The sequence below is a fragment of the Podarcis cretensis genome (genome assembly GCF_951804945.1).
Source record: "Podarcis cretensis genome assembly, chromosome: 13".
In the NCBI taxonomy this organism is placed as follows: Eukaryota; Metazoa; Chordata; class Lepidosauria; order Squamata; family Lacertidae; genus Podarcis; species Podarcis cretensis.
In genome coordinates this window covers 54903975-54917790 of record NC_137182.1, presented here as the reverse complement: position 1 = coordinate 54917790, position 13816 = coordinate 54903975, and the positions used below count along the sequence as shown (strand labels likewise).

At 47.9% G+C, this 13816-nt stretch overlaps 1 protein-coding gene across 1 annotated transcript; it reads right to left on the bottom strand.

The window, feature by feature from the left end:
• Window positions 1-83: 83 nt before the first annotated feature.
• On the bottom strand, window positions 84-12177 carry PPP1R35 (protein phosphatase 1 regulatory subunit 35). Its single transcript, XM_079952118.1, has 5 exons — window positions 12018-12177; window positions 9138-9355; window positions 6860-7277; window positions 3259-3389; window positions 84-397 (listed from the first exon to the last, which is right to left on the bottom strand). Exons 2-5 carry the CDS (start codon window positions 9339-9341, stop codon window positions 224-226), a joined length of 927 nt encoding a protein of 308 aa, XP_079808244.1. The 5' UTR covers window positions 9342-9355; window positions 12018-12177; the 3' UTR covers window positions 84-223.
• Between the last annotated feature and the right edge of the window lie 1639 nt (window positions 12178-13816).

Here is a 13816-nt window from a genome sequence, read left to right as displayed (position 1 = left end):
AAAAGAGACTCGGGGGCGGCTGTTGGCGTTCAGGCGAAGAAACGCCACCCTGCTGATCAATAACTGGGAGACTGGAGAGAATATGTGCTTCCAATTAGGTTTTATGTATGAAAAGCGAACTCTGGTGCAAAAGGGAGTCCTGTTTGAATAAATAGTCCTGCGCCACACAGCAGTCTTGAGTCCAGTTTTGGGGGGCAGACAGACCAGCATCCCTTAAGGCCCTTTAACTGTCCCACTGGCGAAGCTTCCGGTACATGAAGAAAGTGGTGGCTGGGTCCCGCGTTCGAGGCTGCAACTTCAGGGGGGGCAGACCCTCCACTTCCAGGAAGGGGCTCTCCGTGAACAGTTGCTCCGGGTCGTAGAAGGCCAGGAGGTTGGGGCCTGTGCAGTCCAGCCCCTAGCAGAGAAGAGACAGGCCAGTTGCTTAGGAGGGAAAGTCCTTGATGAAGTACAATGTTAAAGTCCTTAATGAAACACAATGTCACCCAGTGCTTTACCAACTGCACTGGCTCCCGGTGGAGTACAGGGTCAGGTTTAAAGTGTTGGTTTTGACCTTTAAAGCCCTATACGGCCAAGGACCCACATACCTATGGGACCGCCTCTCCTGGTATGCCCTGCGGAGGACCTTAAGGTCCACAAATGACAACATTCTGGAGGTCCTAGGTCACAAGGTGGTTAGATTGGTCTCAACTAGGGCCAGGGCCTTTTCAGTACTGGCCCCGACTTGGTGGAATGCTCTGTCCCAAGAGACCAGGGCCCTGGGGGATTTGACATCTTTCCGCAGGGCCTGCAAGACAGAGCTGTTCCACCAGGCCTTTGGTTTGGACTCGGTCTGACCCTTATTTTCCCCTCCCATTATGGTTTTGACTTTTAGGTAAAGGTAAAAGTACCCCTGCCCATACGGGCCAGTCTTGACAGACTCTGGGGTTGTGCGCCCATCTCACTTAAGAGGCCAGGGGCCAGCGCTGTCCGGAGACACTTCCGGGTCACGTGGCCAGCGTGACATCGCTGCTCTGGCGAGCCAGAGCCGCACACAGAAACGCCGTTTACCTTCCCGCAGGTAAAGGTAAAGGTAAAGGTACCCCTGCCCGTACGGGCCAGTCTTGACAGACTCTGGGGTTGTGCGCCCATCTCACTTAAGAGGCCAGGGGCCAGCGCTGTCCGGAGACACTTCCGGGTCACGTGGCCAGCGTGACATCGCTGCTCTGGCGAGCCAGAGTCGCACACGGAAACGCCGTTTACCTTCCCGCTGGTAAGCGGTCCCTATTTATCTACTTGCACCCGGAGGTGCTTTCGAACTGCTAGGTTGGCAGGCGCTGGGACCGAGCAGCGGGAGCGCACCCCGCCGCAGGGATTCGAACCGCCGACCTTTCGATCAGCAAGTCCTAGGCGCTGAGGCTTTAACCCACAGCGCCACCTGCGTCCCTTTTGACTTTTAAAATGAGGCTAAATTGCATTTTAACCTGTATTTTAAATTGGGGTTTCCCCTCCCTCTCTTATCCCCCTATTACTGTGATTTTATTTTATTGGTGTTAGCCGCCCTGAGCCCGTCTCTGGCTGGGGTAGAAATAAAATTTATTATTATTATTATTAAACTGTGGAACCCCCTCCTGCAGGAAGCCGTGAGGGACTCCCAACGAACATCCATTCCAACCCCTGCAATTCAGGGACGCCAACCATTTGCAACCTTAGCTTTGCAAACACGCTGGCAATCTCGTTGCAGCACCGCTAGGAGGACTTCGAAGGAGGATTAGACAAATTATTGGGAGAAGAGAGCTGTTGTCGGTAGTGTCACAGGCAGTCAACCTTGTGAACACCGGTTGCAGGAAACCACAAGAGCGCAAGAGTGCTCTTATGCTCAAATCCTGCCTGTGGGTTTTCCAACAGAACCATCTGGTTGGCCACTCTTAACACGATGCTTGCTGTTAGAAGACATCTGAAGGCAGCCCTGTTTAGGGAAGCTTTTAATGTTTGATTTATTACTGTATTTTAATATTGGGTTGGAAGGCGCCCAGAGTGGCTGGGGAAGCCCAGCCAGATGGGCGGGGTATACATAATAAATTATGATGATGATGATGATCTTGATCTTAAGGGAGCTCCTTCCCGTCCCCCACAGGACATCACTCAACACATTCACCCTCGTTGCTGCACCTTCAGCTTAGAGAGACGCTCATAACACTGGTGTAAACCCATTGGACCATTGCCTCGCACCCTACCTGCCGTTTCCAAATTTGGGGGTTGGGTTAAAGCCCTAAATGGCCTCGGTCCAGTATATCTGAAGGAGCGTCTCCACCCCCATCATTCTGCCCGGACACTGAGGTCCAGCTCCGAGGGCCTTCTGGCGGTTCCCTCCCTGAGAGAAGTGAGGTTACAGGGAACCAGGCAGAGGGCCTTCTCGGTGGTGGCGCCCACCCTGTGGAACTCCCTCCCACCAGATGTCAAAGAGAACAACTACCACCAGACTTTTAGAAGACATCTGAAGGCAGCCCTGTTTAGGGAAGCTTTTAATGTTTGATGCATTACAGTATTTTAATATTATTATTTTTTTGGAAGCCGCCCAGAGTGGCTGGGGAAGCCCAGCCAGATGGGCGGGGTAAAAATAATAAATTATTATTATTATTATTATTATTATTATTATTATTATTATTATTAAAGTCACCTGTCTCAATGAAAGTATATGATGTCTGACATGATTGAGAATCGTGGACTCAGGGACGGAGAACTATAAAGCGTCAAAACAGAGATTTGGAAAATATGAAGACAACAAGGAGAAGCAGGACTGAGATGTGGAGATATGCTTCAGAGATCCAGACCGTGGGGAGCTCCAAAAAATTAATACAGTGGTACCTCGGGTTACATACGCTTCAGGTTACAGACTCCGCTAAGCCAGAAATAGTGCTTCAGGTTAAGAACTTTGCTTCAGGGTGAGAACAGAAATCGTGCTCCGGCAGCGCGGCAGCAGCAGGAGGCCCCATTAGCTAAAGTGGTGCTTCAGGTTAAGAACAGTTTCATGTTAAGTACGGACCTCCGGAACGAATTAAGTACTTAACCCGAGGTACCACTGTAATGGTAATTTGGACTATAATTTGGTCTTTTTTATTTTCGTTTTTTATTTTAATTGGAGTATTATGATTGGGTATATTAATTGGATGTTTCCTATTGGAAAATCAATAAAAATGATTTAAAAAAAAATAAAGTCACCCGTCTCCTCCAGCTCTGGGGGAATCCTCAAGGCCACACACCCCCTTTCCTGCTCACCTTCTTGGATTCAGGACGGGTCTGGATGAGGGCGAGTTTCTCCTGCACGGCTGAGCTGAGCAATTCAACTTCTGGCACTTCCAGGCTGACAAGGCCTTGATAGAGTTGTTGCTCCCGACGGATGTTCATACCTGCGAAAGGTGTGTTGGGAGAAAAGGCGAGGAGTTTATAAAACAGGGAATGGCGTGGAAAAAAATGGATGGAGAGAGAAGTTCGTCCCTCTCGTCGCACTCGAACCTGGGCCATCCACTGGCGCTCAATATTCGAAGACTAGGGACAGGTGGAGAGTTTTGATCAAACGTGATCCACCTGGAGCAGGAACCGGCAAACCACTCCAGTATCCCTGCCAAGAAAACTCCATGGACAAAGACAACTCACTGCGGATGGTGACAGCAGCCACGAAATTAAAAGACGCCTGCTTCTTGGGAGAAAAGCAATGACAAACCTAGACAGCATCTTAAAAAGCAGAGACATCACCTTGCCAACAAAGGTCCATATAGTTAAAGCTCTGGTTTTCCAGTAGTGATGTATGGAAGTGAGAGCTGGACCATAAAGAAGGCAGATCGCCGAAAATTGCATCTTAAAACAGAGAAACCGTCTCTGCTGCTCTTGCTGCCAAAGGTCCCCTTTTAAAAATTGTACCTTCTCACCGAGCGACAGCCGTTGATGTTGGGTGCAATTCATTTTTGAAGTGTGCAAATTCCCTAGAGAATTTGCTTCATATAATATCTATCTATCTATGAAGATGACACAATCTTGATGGCAGAAAGTGAGGAGGAATTAAAGAATCTTTTAATGAGGGTGAAAGAGGAGAGCGCAAAATATGGTCTGAAGCTCAACATCAAAAAAACGAAGATCATGGCCACTGGTCCCATCACCTCCTGGCAAATAGAAGGGGAAGAAATGGAGGTAGTGAGAGATTTTACTTCCTTGGGCTCCATAATCACTGCAGATGGTGACAGCAGCCACGAAATTAAAAGACGCTTGCTTCTTGGGAGAAAGGCGATGACAAATCTTAAATCTTAAAAAGCAGAGACACCAACTTGCCAACAAAGGTCTGAATAGTTAAAGCTGTGGTTTTCCCAGTAGTGATGTATGGAAGTGAGAGCTGGACCATCAAGAAGACTGATCGCCGAAGAATGGATGCTTTTGAATTCTGGTGCTGGAGGAGACTCTTGAGAGTCCCATGGACTGCAAGAAGATCCAACCTCTCCATTCTGAAGGAAATCAGCCCTGAGTGCTCACTGGAAGGACAGATCCTGAAGCTGAGGCTCCAAGACTTTGGCCACCTCATGAGAAGAGAAGACTCCCTGGAAAAGACCCTGATGTTGGGAAAGATGGAGGGCAAAAGGAGAAGGGGACGACAGAGGACGAGATGGTGGGACAGTGTTCTGGAAGCTACGAACATGAGTTTGACCAAACTGCGAGAGGCAGTGGAAGACAGGAGTGCCTGGCGTGCTCTGGTCCAGGGGGTCACGAAGAGGCGGACACGACTAAACAACAACAAAGGACAGATAATAATAATAATAATAATAATAATAAATTTATTATTTCTTCCCCGCCCATCTGGCTGGGTTTCCCCAGCCACTCTGGGCGGCTTCCAACAAAGATTAAAAACACATCAAAATGTCACACATTAAAAACTTCCCTGAACAGGGCTGCCTCCAGATGTCTTCTAAAAGTCGGATAGTTGTTTATTTCCTTGACATCTGATGGGAGGGCGTCACCGAGAAGGCCCTCTGCCTGGTTCCCTGTAACTTGGCTTTTCGCAGGGAGGGAACCGCCAGAAGGCCCTTGGCGCTGGATCTCAGTGTCCGGGCTGGACGATGGGGGTGGAGATGCTCCTTCAGGTCTACTGGGCCTTTGAGGCCGTTTAGGGCTTTCAAGGTCAGCACCAACACTTTGAATTGTGCTCGGAAACATACTGGGAGCCAGTGTAGGTAAAAAAGAACTAGCTAAATGTCAGATTCTGCACTTAGGCAGGAAGAATCAGATGCACAAATGTAAGATGCGGGATGCCTGGCTTGCCAGCAGTACATGCGAAAAGGATCTAGGAGTCTTGGTTGACCACAAGCTAAACATGAGCCCACAGTGTGATGCAGCAGCAAAAACAGCTAACGCAACTCTTAAGCTGCATCAAGAAAAGTCTAGGGTTCGGATCGAGGGAAGTAATAATCCTACCATATTCTGCCCTGGTCAGACCCCACCTGCAGTCCTGTGTCCAGTTCTGGGCACCCCAGTTTAAGAAGGAGATTGACAAGCAGGAAGGTGGCCAAGCCTGATGAGGAACGGTTGAAGGAGTTGGGGATGTTTAGCCTGGAAAAGAGGAGACTGAGAAGAGCTATGATAGCCATCTTCACTTATCTCTTTTTTTTTTTTAATGATATTTTATTGATTTTTTTAACAAGTGAACAAAAAGTTACAATACAGTAGAAAATAAAAGAAAACACAAGTAAAAATACAAAAACCAAAGTTTAACATAAAAAAAGAAAAATAATAAAAACAAAATAAAAATCCCTCTTTTTAATTTCTCACCGTTCATTAACTTATTTTCCTGACTTCCTCACACCTCCCTTTTTTGTATTCCATTTAAAAATTGGTTCAGCAAATTCATACCCTCTTAATTTACCCTTAATTATTTATCCTCATATATTATAGCTTCAAATTTTCATCTAAGATCAATCCATTCTTGCATATTCTTATTTTGGCTTATTACTAGAACCACTTCATTTCATCTTCACTTATCTCAAGGGCTATCACATGGAAGAGGGGGCAACCTTGTTTTCTCCTGCTCTGGAGGGCAGGACTCGAACCCGTGGCTTCAAGTGACAACAAATGAGATTCCTCCTAAATTTTAGGAAGCACTTTCTGGCAGTTAGCCGTTCAACGGTGGAACGGTCTCCCTTGGAAGGGAGGTTTTTAAACAGAGGTTGGAGGTTCTTTTAACTGCAATTCACGCCTTGCAGGGAGGGGGTTGGACTAGATGACCCTCGGAACCCCTTCCAGCTCTATACTTCCATGATTCTATGACTCACTCATGCAGCACACAGTTAAACTATAATAACGATAATAATGATAATAATAATGATAATAATAATAATATTTTTTCCCCAGCCACTCTGAGCGGCTTCCAGCAAAATATTAAAATGCAGTAATGCATCAAACATTAAAAGCTTCCCCAAACAGGGCTGCCTTCAGATGTCTTCTAAAAGTCTGGTAGTTGTTGTTCTCTTTGACATCTGGAGGGAGGGCGTTCCACAGGGCAGGCGCCACCACCAAGAAGGCCCTCTGCCTGGTTCCCTGTAACTTCACTTCTTGCAGGGAGGGAACCGCCAGAAGGCCCTCGGAGCTGGACCTCAGCGTCCGGGCAGAACGATGGGGATGGAGACGCTCCTTCAGGTCTACTGGACCGAGGCCATTTAGGCAACTCGCTCCACAAAAGTTGGGATTAAGCCGCCTTGCTTCCTCCAGATGTGGAGGCAATCCTGGCCGGCAACCACCGATAACCTTCCTGAGGCAGGGAGTTCCATAGGTTAACCCTGCGCCACACAAAGAAGGGATTTATTTTTTTAACCTCCCAACACTCAACTCCAATACTCACCCTCGCCAGCCCGGGCTTCCACAGCGCAGCGAGCGACGAAAGAGCGCTGCACCAGTTGTTCAGCCGCCTGCCGCGCATTAAAGCCCTGCTCCCGGACGGCATGCACTTCTGCCACCAGAGCAAGAGTGCTGTGGGGAACGGGGCCGGCCAGCAGGTTGTGGGGCGGACACGATCCCTCCTCTCCTTCCTCCTCCTTCTCCTCCCCTGGCTCTCTCGCCAGCGTGATGGTGATGGGAGATTCCCCTGCACTGCTGTGGACCACCTCCACTCTGGGGTTCGGGGGGTTGAGGCTGACCATTCGGACATCTTCCGAACGGGATCCCCGCCTCGCAGGAACGGCAACCTCCGTTCCAGGCTGCGGGGCATCTGGGAGGACCGCGCCGATGTCATCGGATTTGGATCCCAGCCTGAAACGAACCTGTGAAGGTGCAAAAAAAAAAAAATGGACAGTCGAGATGGGGAAGAAGAGGTGAATTGTGAACAACTTGCTAAAACGATAAACATCTTCCACAGAAGAAAAGGCTCAGGAGGAAATCCAGGAGCAAATCCATAACACCAGGCATTTCCAAAGTCCGTTTTGGGGGCCTAATCCAGCCCTCCGGTCAGTAAAAAGCTCAACAACTTCTTTATTTAAAATATATTTTTATTAAACCATTTTGATAAAAACAAATTGTCGGTAGGTACTACTACCGAGAAGGCCCTCTGCCTGGTTCCCTACAAGCACGAGAACAACCTCAGTTCTGTGCAGCAAACATCTCAGGAAGACAGAAAAGCCGAGCCAAACCATTGAGGTCCATATACCTTAATACAGTGGTACCTTGGGTTACATACGCTTCAAGTTACAGACGCTTCAGGTTACAGACTCCGCTAACCCAGAAATAGTACCTCGGGTTAAGAACTTTGTTTCAGGATGAGAACAGAATTTGTGCAGCGGCAGCAGGAGGCCCCATTGGCTAAAGTGGTGCTTCAGGTTAAGAACAGTTTCAGGTTAAGAACGGACCTCCGGAACGAATTAAGTTCTTAACCCAAGGTATTACTGTACTGCCGACACTGACTGGCAGCACCTCTCCAGGGCCCCTCTCCCAGCCCTCTCTGGGGTGCAACGAGGGGCCTTCCGATACAGGGCAGATGCTCTCCCACTGACTAGCCAATGCAATTCTGGGCTGCATCAATAGGAGTATAGCGTCTAGATCAAGGGAAGTAATAGTGCCACTGTATTCTGCTCTGGTCAGACCTCACCTGGAGTACTGTGTCCAGTTCTGGGCACCACAGTTCAAGAAGGACACGGACAAACTGGAACGTGTCCAGAGGAGGGCAACCAAAATGGTCCAAGGCCTGGAAACGATGCCTTATGAGGAATGGCTAAGGGAGCTGGGCATGTTTAGCCTGGAGAAGAGGAGGTTAAGGGGTGATATGATAGCCATGTTCAAATATATAAAAGGATGTCACATAGAGGAGGGAGAAAGGTTGTTTTCTGCTGCTCCAGAGAAGCGGACACGGAGCAATGGCTCCAAACTACAAGAAAGAAGATTCCACCTAAACATTAGGAAGAACTTCCTGACAGTAAGAGCTGTTTGACAGTGGAATTTGCTGCCCAGGAGTGTGGTGGAGTCTCCTTCTTTGGAGGTCTTTAAGCAGAGGCTTGACAACCATATGTCAGGAGTGCTCTGATGGTGTTTCCTGCTTGGCAGGGGGTTGGACTCCATGGCCCTTGGGGTCTCTTCCAACTCTAGGATTCTATGATTCTATGACTACATCCCTTCCCCTCTGGAGAGGGTGTGGGCAAGTCCTACCTCTGTGCTTTCCTGCATAAAGGTAAAGGGACCCCTGACCATTAGGTCCAGTTGTGACCGACTCTGGGGTTGCGGTGCTCATCTCGCTTTACTGGCCGAGGGAGCCGGCGTACAGCTTCCGGGTCATGTGGCCAGCATGACTAAGCCGCTTCTGGCGAACCAGAGCAGCGCACGGAAATGCCATTTACCTTCCCGCCGGAGTGGTACCTATTTATCTACTTGCACTTTGGTGTGCTTTCAAACTGCTAGGTTGGCAGGAGCAGGGACCGAGCAACAGGAGCTCACCCCATCATTGCGGGGATTCGAACCACCGACCTTCTGATTGGCAAGTCCTAGGCTCTGTGGTTTAACCCCCAGCGCCACCCGCGTCCCGCCTTTCTGCATAGATTTCCCAATTAATGGGAAATCTGGCGACGGATTTGGTGGTTTGAAACCACCTCCTTGCACCACCCCCTTTCCTCCTCATGCTCCCAGCTCCCACTTACCTGTCTCCGGTGTGCTTTCCCCCGCTGGGGTCGCCGTAGTATCCCGCCCCCCGGCCTCCTCACGCAGGCTCGCTCGGGGGTGAGCACCATCTCAGACTCAGGGACCAAGCCTTGGGGAGTCGGGGGTGGAAGGGGCACGGGTGCAGCGCAAGGGAGGCTGTCTGTGTCATCGCTGCAGGTGAGAGTGGGGGCAGCAGCCATCATGGGACGAATGCAAGCTGTAGATAAAAGAGTATGCAAACCAGTGGTTCCCAATTTTTGAGGCGGGGTGGGGCCGACTCTACTGCCCCTTGGTTTGATAAACCCCCCACCCTATAAAAAACATTATGCAGAACAGCTAAGGGAGAAAAGTAACGCAATGACTTTCAAAACACAATTAATCCCACTGGCCCCCAGGGGGCGCTGCTGCCCACTGGGAGCCAATGATGCAATATGTAAGCGGCAGCAGTCCAAACTTCCAGTAACCCACCAGCAGAGGGCGGTGTTTCCAAACATCTGCTCTGAGCAGAGAGTCCCCAGCTTGGTGCTCTCCTCTTGTTTTGCACTACTTTCTGGGGCTGATGGGAGTTGTAGTCCAAAACATCTGGATTTCACCAGGCTGTCCTAACTAAGCCCGAGAAGTGGACTCTACTTTTTTTGGGGGGGGGGGACATAGCAGAGGAGCATCAGGGGGGAGAGATAAAAGCCCCTGTTTTTATTAGAGGGAGCCCATCCTCATGGATAGTTGTGGAATTCACTGCCATAATAAATAATAATAATAATTTATTATTTCTACCCCACCCACCTGGCAGGGATTGCCGCTTGCATGGGCCGCACGTTTAGGGCACCAGAAAAGCAGGGACAGCAGAAACAGGAGACCTTTTCCTCTTTTTTAATGAATTTGATATTGGTACTGCATCCAAGTATTCATCAAGGGGAAAATCAGGACTTCGTTAGACGATACGATGCGATAATCTTTATTGTCATTGTCCCATACAGAACAACGAAATTGAAAAAATCTACATCAGACATTCAAAAACCAACAAGCCTGCTATCCCAGCTATCCCAGCCTGGTTAATCAAAAAACTCTGATACCCCCTAATTAAATACAATACAGTGGTGCCTCGCAAGACGAAATTAATCCGTTCCGTGAGGCTCTTCGTCTAGCAGTTTTTTCATCTTGCGAAGCAAGCCCATTGACAGCTTAGCGGATTAGCGCTATTAGCGGTTTAGCGGCTTTTAGCGGATCAGCTGATAAGCGGCTTAGGGCTTAGGAAAAGGGGGGGGGGGAAGGGAAAAAACCCCGCAGGAACTCGCAAGACATTTTCGTCTTGCGAAGCAAGCCCATAGGGAAATTTGTTTTGCGAAGCACCTCCAAAACGGAAAACTCTTTCGTCTAGCGAGTTTTCCGCCTTGCGAGGCATTCGTCTTGCGGGGCACCACTGTACACTCCCACAGAGACTACCTTACACTGCGTTTAAAACCAAAATTTGGATAGAAACTTCCTAACCCTCCACTCAACACCCATTTTCCTGGTCTCTTTTTATTCCTTATCCCTGCCTAAACCGGAGGTGGGTGGGGTGGGTGGTGTCCTAACATTAAATCGAAATAATGCGAGGAAATCAGATCCAGCCAGGCGTTGCGCATGACATCCATGCATGCCCATTTTAGCATACATGTAAGCCTTGGATCACTTTGGTAAACAGCATTTAGTTTAGTGTTTTGTTTTTATTTTGAATTACATATTGGGAGGGGACGGGGAGCCTCACAGCATAATTTTTTCCGGTGCTTGCAAAAGTCTTAGTCTGGCCCTGGGTCAAATCCAGCTGCCGCAGGGATCTTTTGATGTTTTACGGGAGGAGTATTTTGCAGGAGGGGACGGGGGTGGCGCTGTGGGTTGAACCACAGAGCCTAGGACTTGCCAATCAGAATGTCGGTGGTTCGAATCCCCGCAATGATGGGGTGAGCTCCCGTTGCTCGGTCCCTGCTCCTGCCAACCTAGCAGTTCGAAAGCACCTCAAAGTGCAAGTAGATAAATAGGTACCGCTCTGGCGGGAAGGTAAACGGCGTTTCCGTGCGCTGCTCTGGTTCACCAGAAGCGGCTTAGTCCTGCTGGCCACATGACCCGGAAGCTGTACGCCGGCTCCCTCGGCCAATAAAGCGAGATGAGCGCCACAACCCCAGAGTCATCCACGACTGGACCTAATGGTCAGGGGTCCCTTTACCTTTTATTTTGCAGGATGTGGGGCAAGAAGCTACAGTTAGAACTAGATCTGGAACAACTGATTGGTTCAGAATTGGGAAAGGAGTACGACAAGGCTGTAGATTGTCTCCCTGCTTATTTAACTTATATGCAGAATTCATCATGCGAAAGTTTAGTGTTTAGAGGGCCTTCTCGGTGGTGGCGCCCACCCTGTGGAACGCCCTCCCTTCAGATGTGAAGGAAGTAAGTAGCTATCCTATCTTTAAAAGACACCTGAAGGCAGCCCTGTTCAGGGAAGTTTTTAATATTTAACGCTGTATTGTTTTTAATACTTGATTGGGAGCCGCCCAGAGTGGCTGGGGAAACTCAGCCATGATGGGCGGGGTATAAATAATAAATTATTATTATTATTATTACTATTTTGTTTTGTTTTTATTTTGAATTACATATTGGGAGGGGGTGGGGAGCCTCACAGCATAATTTTTTCCGGTGCTTGCAAAAGTCTTATTCCGGCCCTGGGTCGAATCCGGATCCCGCAGGGATCTTTTGATGTTTTAAGGGGGGAGTATTTTGCAGGACCCCAGTATTTTGCAACCTCCCGCCTTTGCAACTTTTCTGCAAAGCCCAAATTTCACATTGCACATTGCACATTGCACCCCTTGCACCACCCCCCCCAGGTTTCCAACCCGGCCCCTTACCCCCTTTTATTTCCAAGCCCCTCCACTTCTCGGCTTCTCCCTCGTCTAAACTCCACTCTTTGCCTCCGGCGCGGAAGAATCTGGGGACGGTTGAAGCGGGAGGTGCAAAAAAAAGCCAGCAGCCTCCTTTTCGGTCCAAGATGGCGCCTGTCCTGAAAGCGCCCTATCTAAAGCCATGGAGAACCATAGAGTCGCTCGGCGCAGCAAGTCCCACTCCGGCAAGGTAAGGAGGCTTTGCAAGCGGAACCTCCGAGGGGCGGGGCTGGGGCATAGCCTCGTTGTGAATCGAAGATGGCGGCCGAGCTGGGAGCGCTCTATCTAGAGAATGAGCGGCGGGAAAGGGAGCGAGGCGAGGGCGGCCTTCTGGGTTAATTAGGGTGGTGCGGAAGCTGCGCCTGCGCATCAAGTTCTTTCTGAATGCAAGATGGCGGCCAAAAAAAAAAAAAAGACACTTCTCCGCCGGTTCGAAACCAGCTCTCGGCAGAGATATTAATAATAACAAATAACTAATAATAAATAATATTCATAGCTATTAGTATAAAAGTAATTATTAATAATAATTGCAGGAGGCTCAGGAAACTGTTCTAGGTGTCCATTTGAATCCACTGCAACTCTTAAGTTCTGTGATTGAGTGGTTCTAATTTTTATTTTATTTCATTTTATTTTATTTTATTTTATTTCATTTTATTTTATTTCATTTCATTTTATTTCATTTTATTTTATTAAATCTGCAGAAGGTTTATTTTAAAAGCAATCAGGAACCCGACACTTAACCACTCCCTACCAAACCAATTTCACTTTAGTCTGCCATATCTAAATCAGAAATGTGTTTTTTTTATAAAAAAATGTTGGTTTTCCCCCCCATCTTTTTCCAGAGGTACCACATAGGCCAGTGGGAACATGCCCAGCAAGATTTAAAGACACCCCTGCATATATTTGAACCTTGCCGCATATGAACCTTTCCTTATTCAAGAGTGTTTGTAGTGAGATTTTATATATGTGCCTTATATTATATGCAGCATAAGAACTGCAATAAAGCTGCAATAAGAAAAAATAAAGAATAAATCAAAACAGGAATTTGTTTCAAAACGGGAGGTTTTCAAAGAATATTTGAAAAATAGATATAGTAGTTTAAATTCTGTTGCAGCATTCAATGAACTTCAGTAATAGTTGCAAGGTAGACATAAGAAATTAGATAGTATTTAGAAAAAAGTTTAATTCTGATAAAAGTGTGTATTGGCAATAAGTACTACAAAATCAAAATGTGGAATAGATAGGAGGTTGGGTCTTTAGTGTGAAGACCAATATATGTTTTATCGTTTGTTAAGAAAATTATGTGTCTAGGGTTATTCCTGTGTGTAATTTGGTATTTGTGTTTTTTCTTTTTTCTTTGCTGTATCAATCAAAATTTTAAAAGAAAGAAAAAAAGATCTGTAATAAGGCTATTGGTGGAAAACCAGTTGCCTTTTAATCTACCCGTCCCCGGAAAAACAAAACAAAACTCAAGAGGGGTTTGTGCTTTTAGCTATGACATGAGGAAACGCCGTTCCAATTGATTGCCTGGTGCAAGATTTGCTCCCTGGGGAAGCCAGCCAGCCGCCCTCCAGATGTGTTGGACTACAACTCCCATCAGTGCTTGTCAGGGGCTGATGGGAGTTGTAGTCCAACACACCTGGAAGGCCCCCAGAATGGCCAAGGCCGGGTTAGAAAAAGATGCCCTTGAAAAATACTACCGTGTCCTCACGAGGGAGGCTTTCTCAAATTTGAATCCACAGAGGGTGCCGGACTACAGCTCCCAT

Excerpts from the sequence above, each read along its gene's own strand:
- PPP1R35 (XM_079952118.1), bottom strand. The coding sequence starts at position 9,341 with ATGATGGCTGCTGCCCCCACTCTCACCTGCAGCGATGACACAGACAGC. Across the intron at positions 7,278-9,137 it reads GGAAAGCACACCGGAGACAG|GTTCGTTTCAGGCTGGGATC; the intron begins GTAAGTGGGAGC and ends GCACCTTCACAG. Across the intron at positions 3,390-6,859 it reads GGAAGCCCGGGCTGGCGAGG|GTATGAACATCCGTCGGGAG; the intron begins GTGAGTATTGGA and ends CACCTTTCGCAG.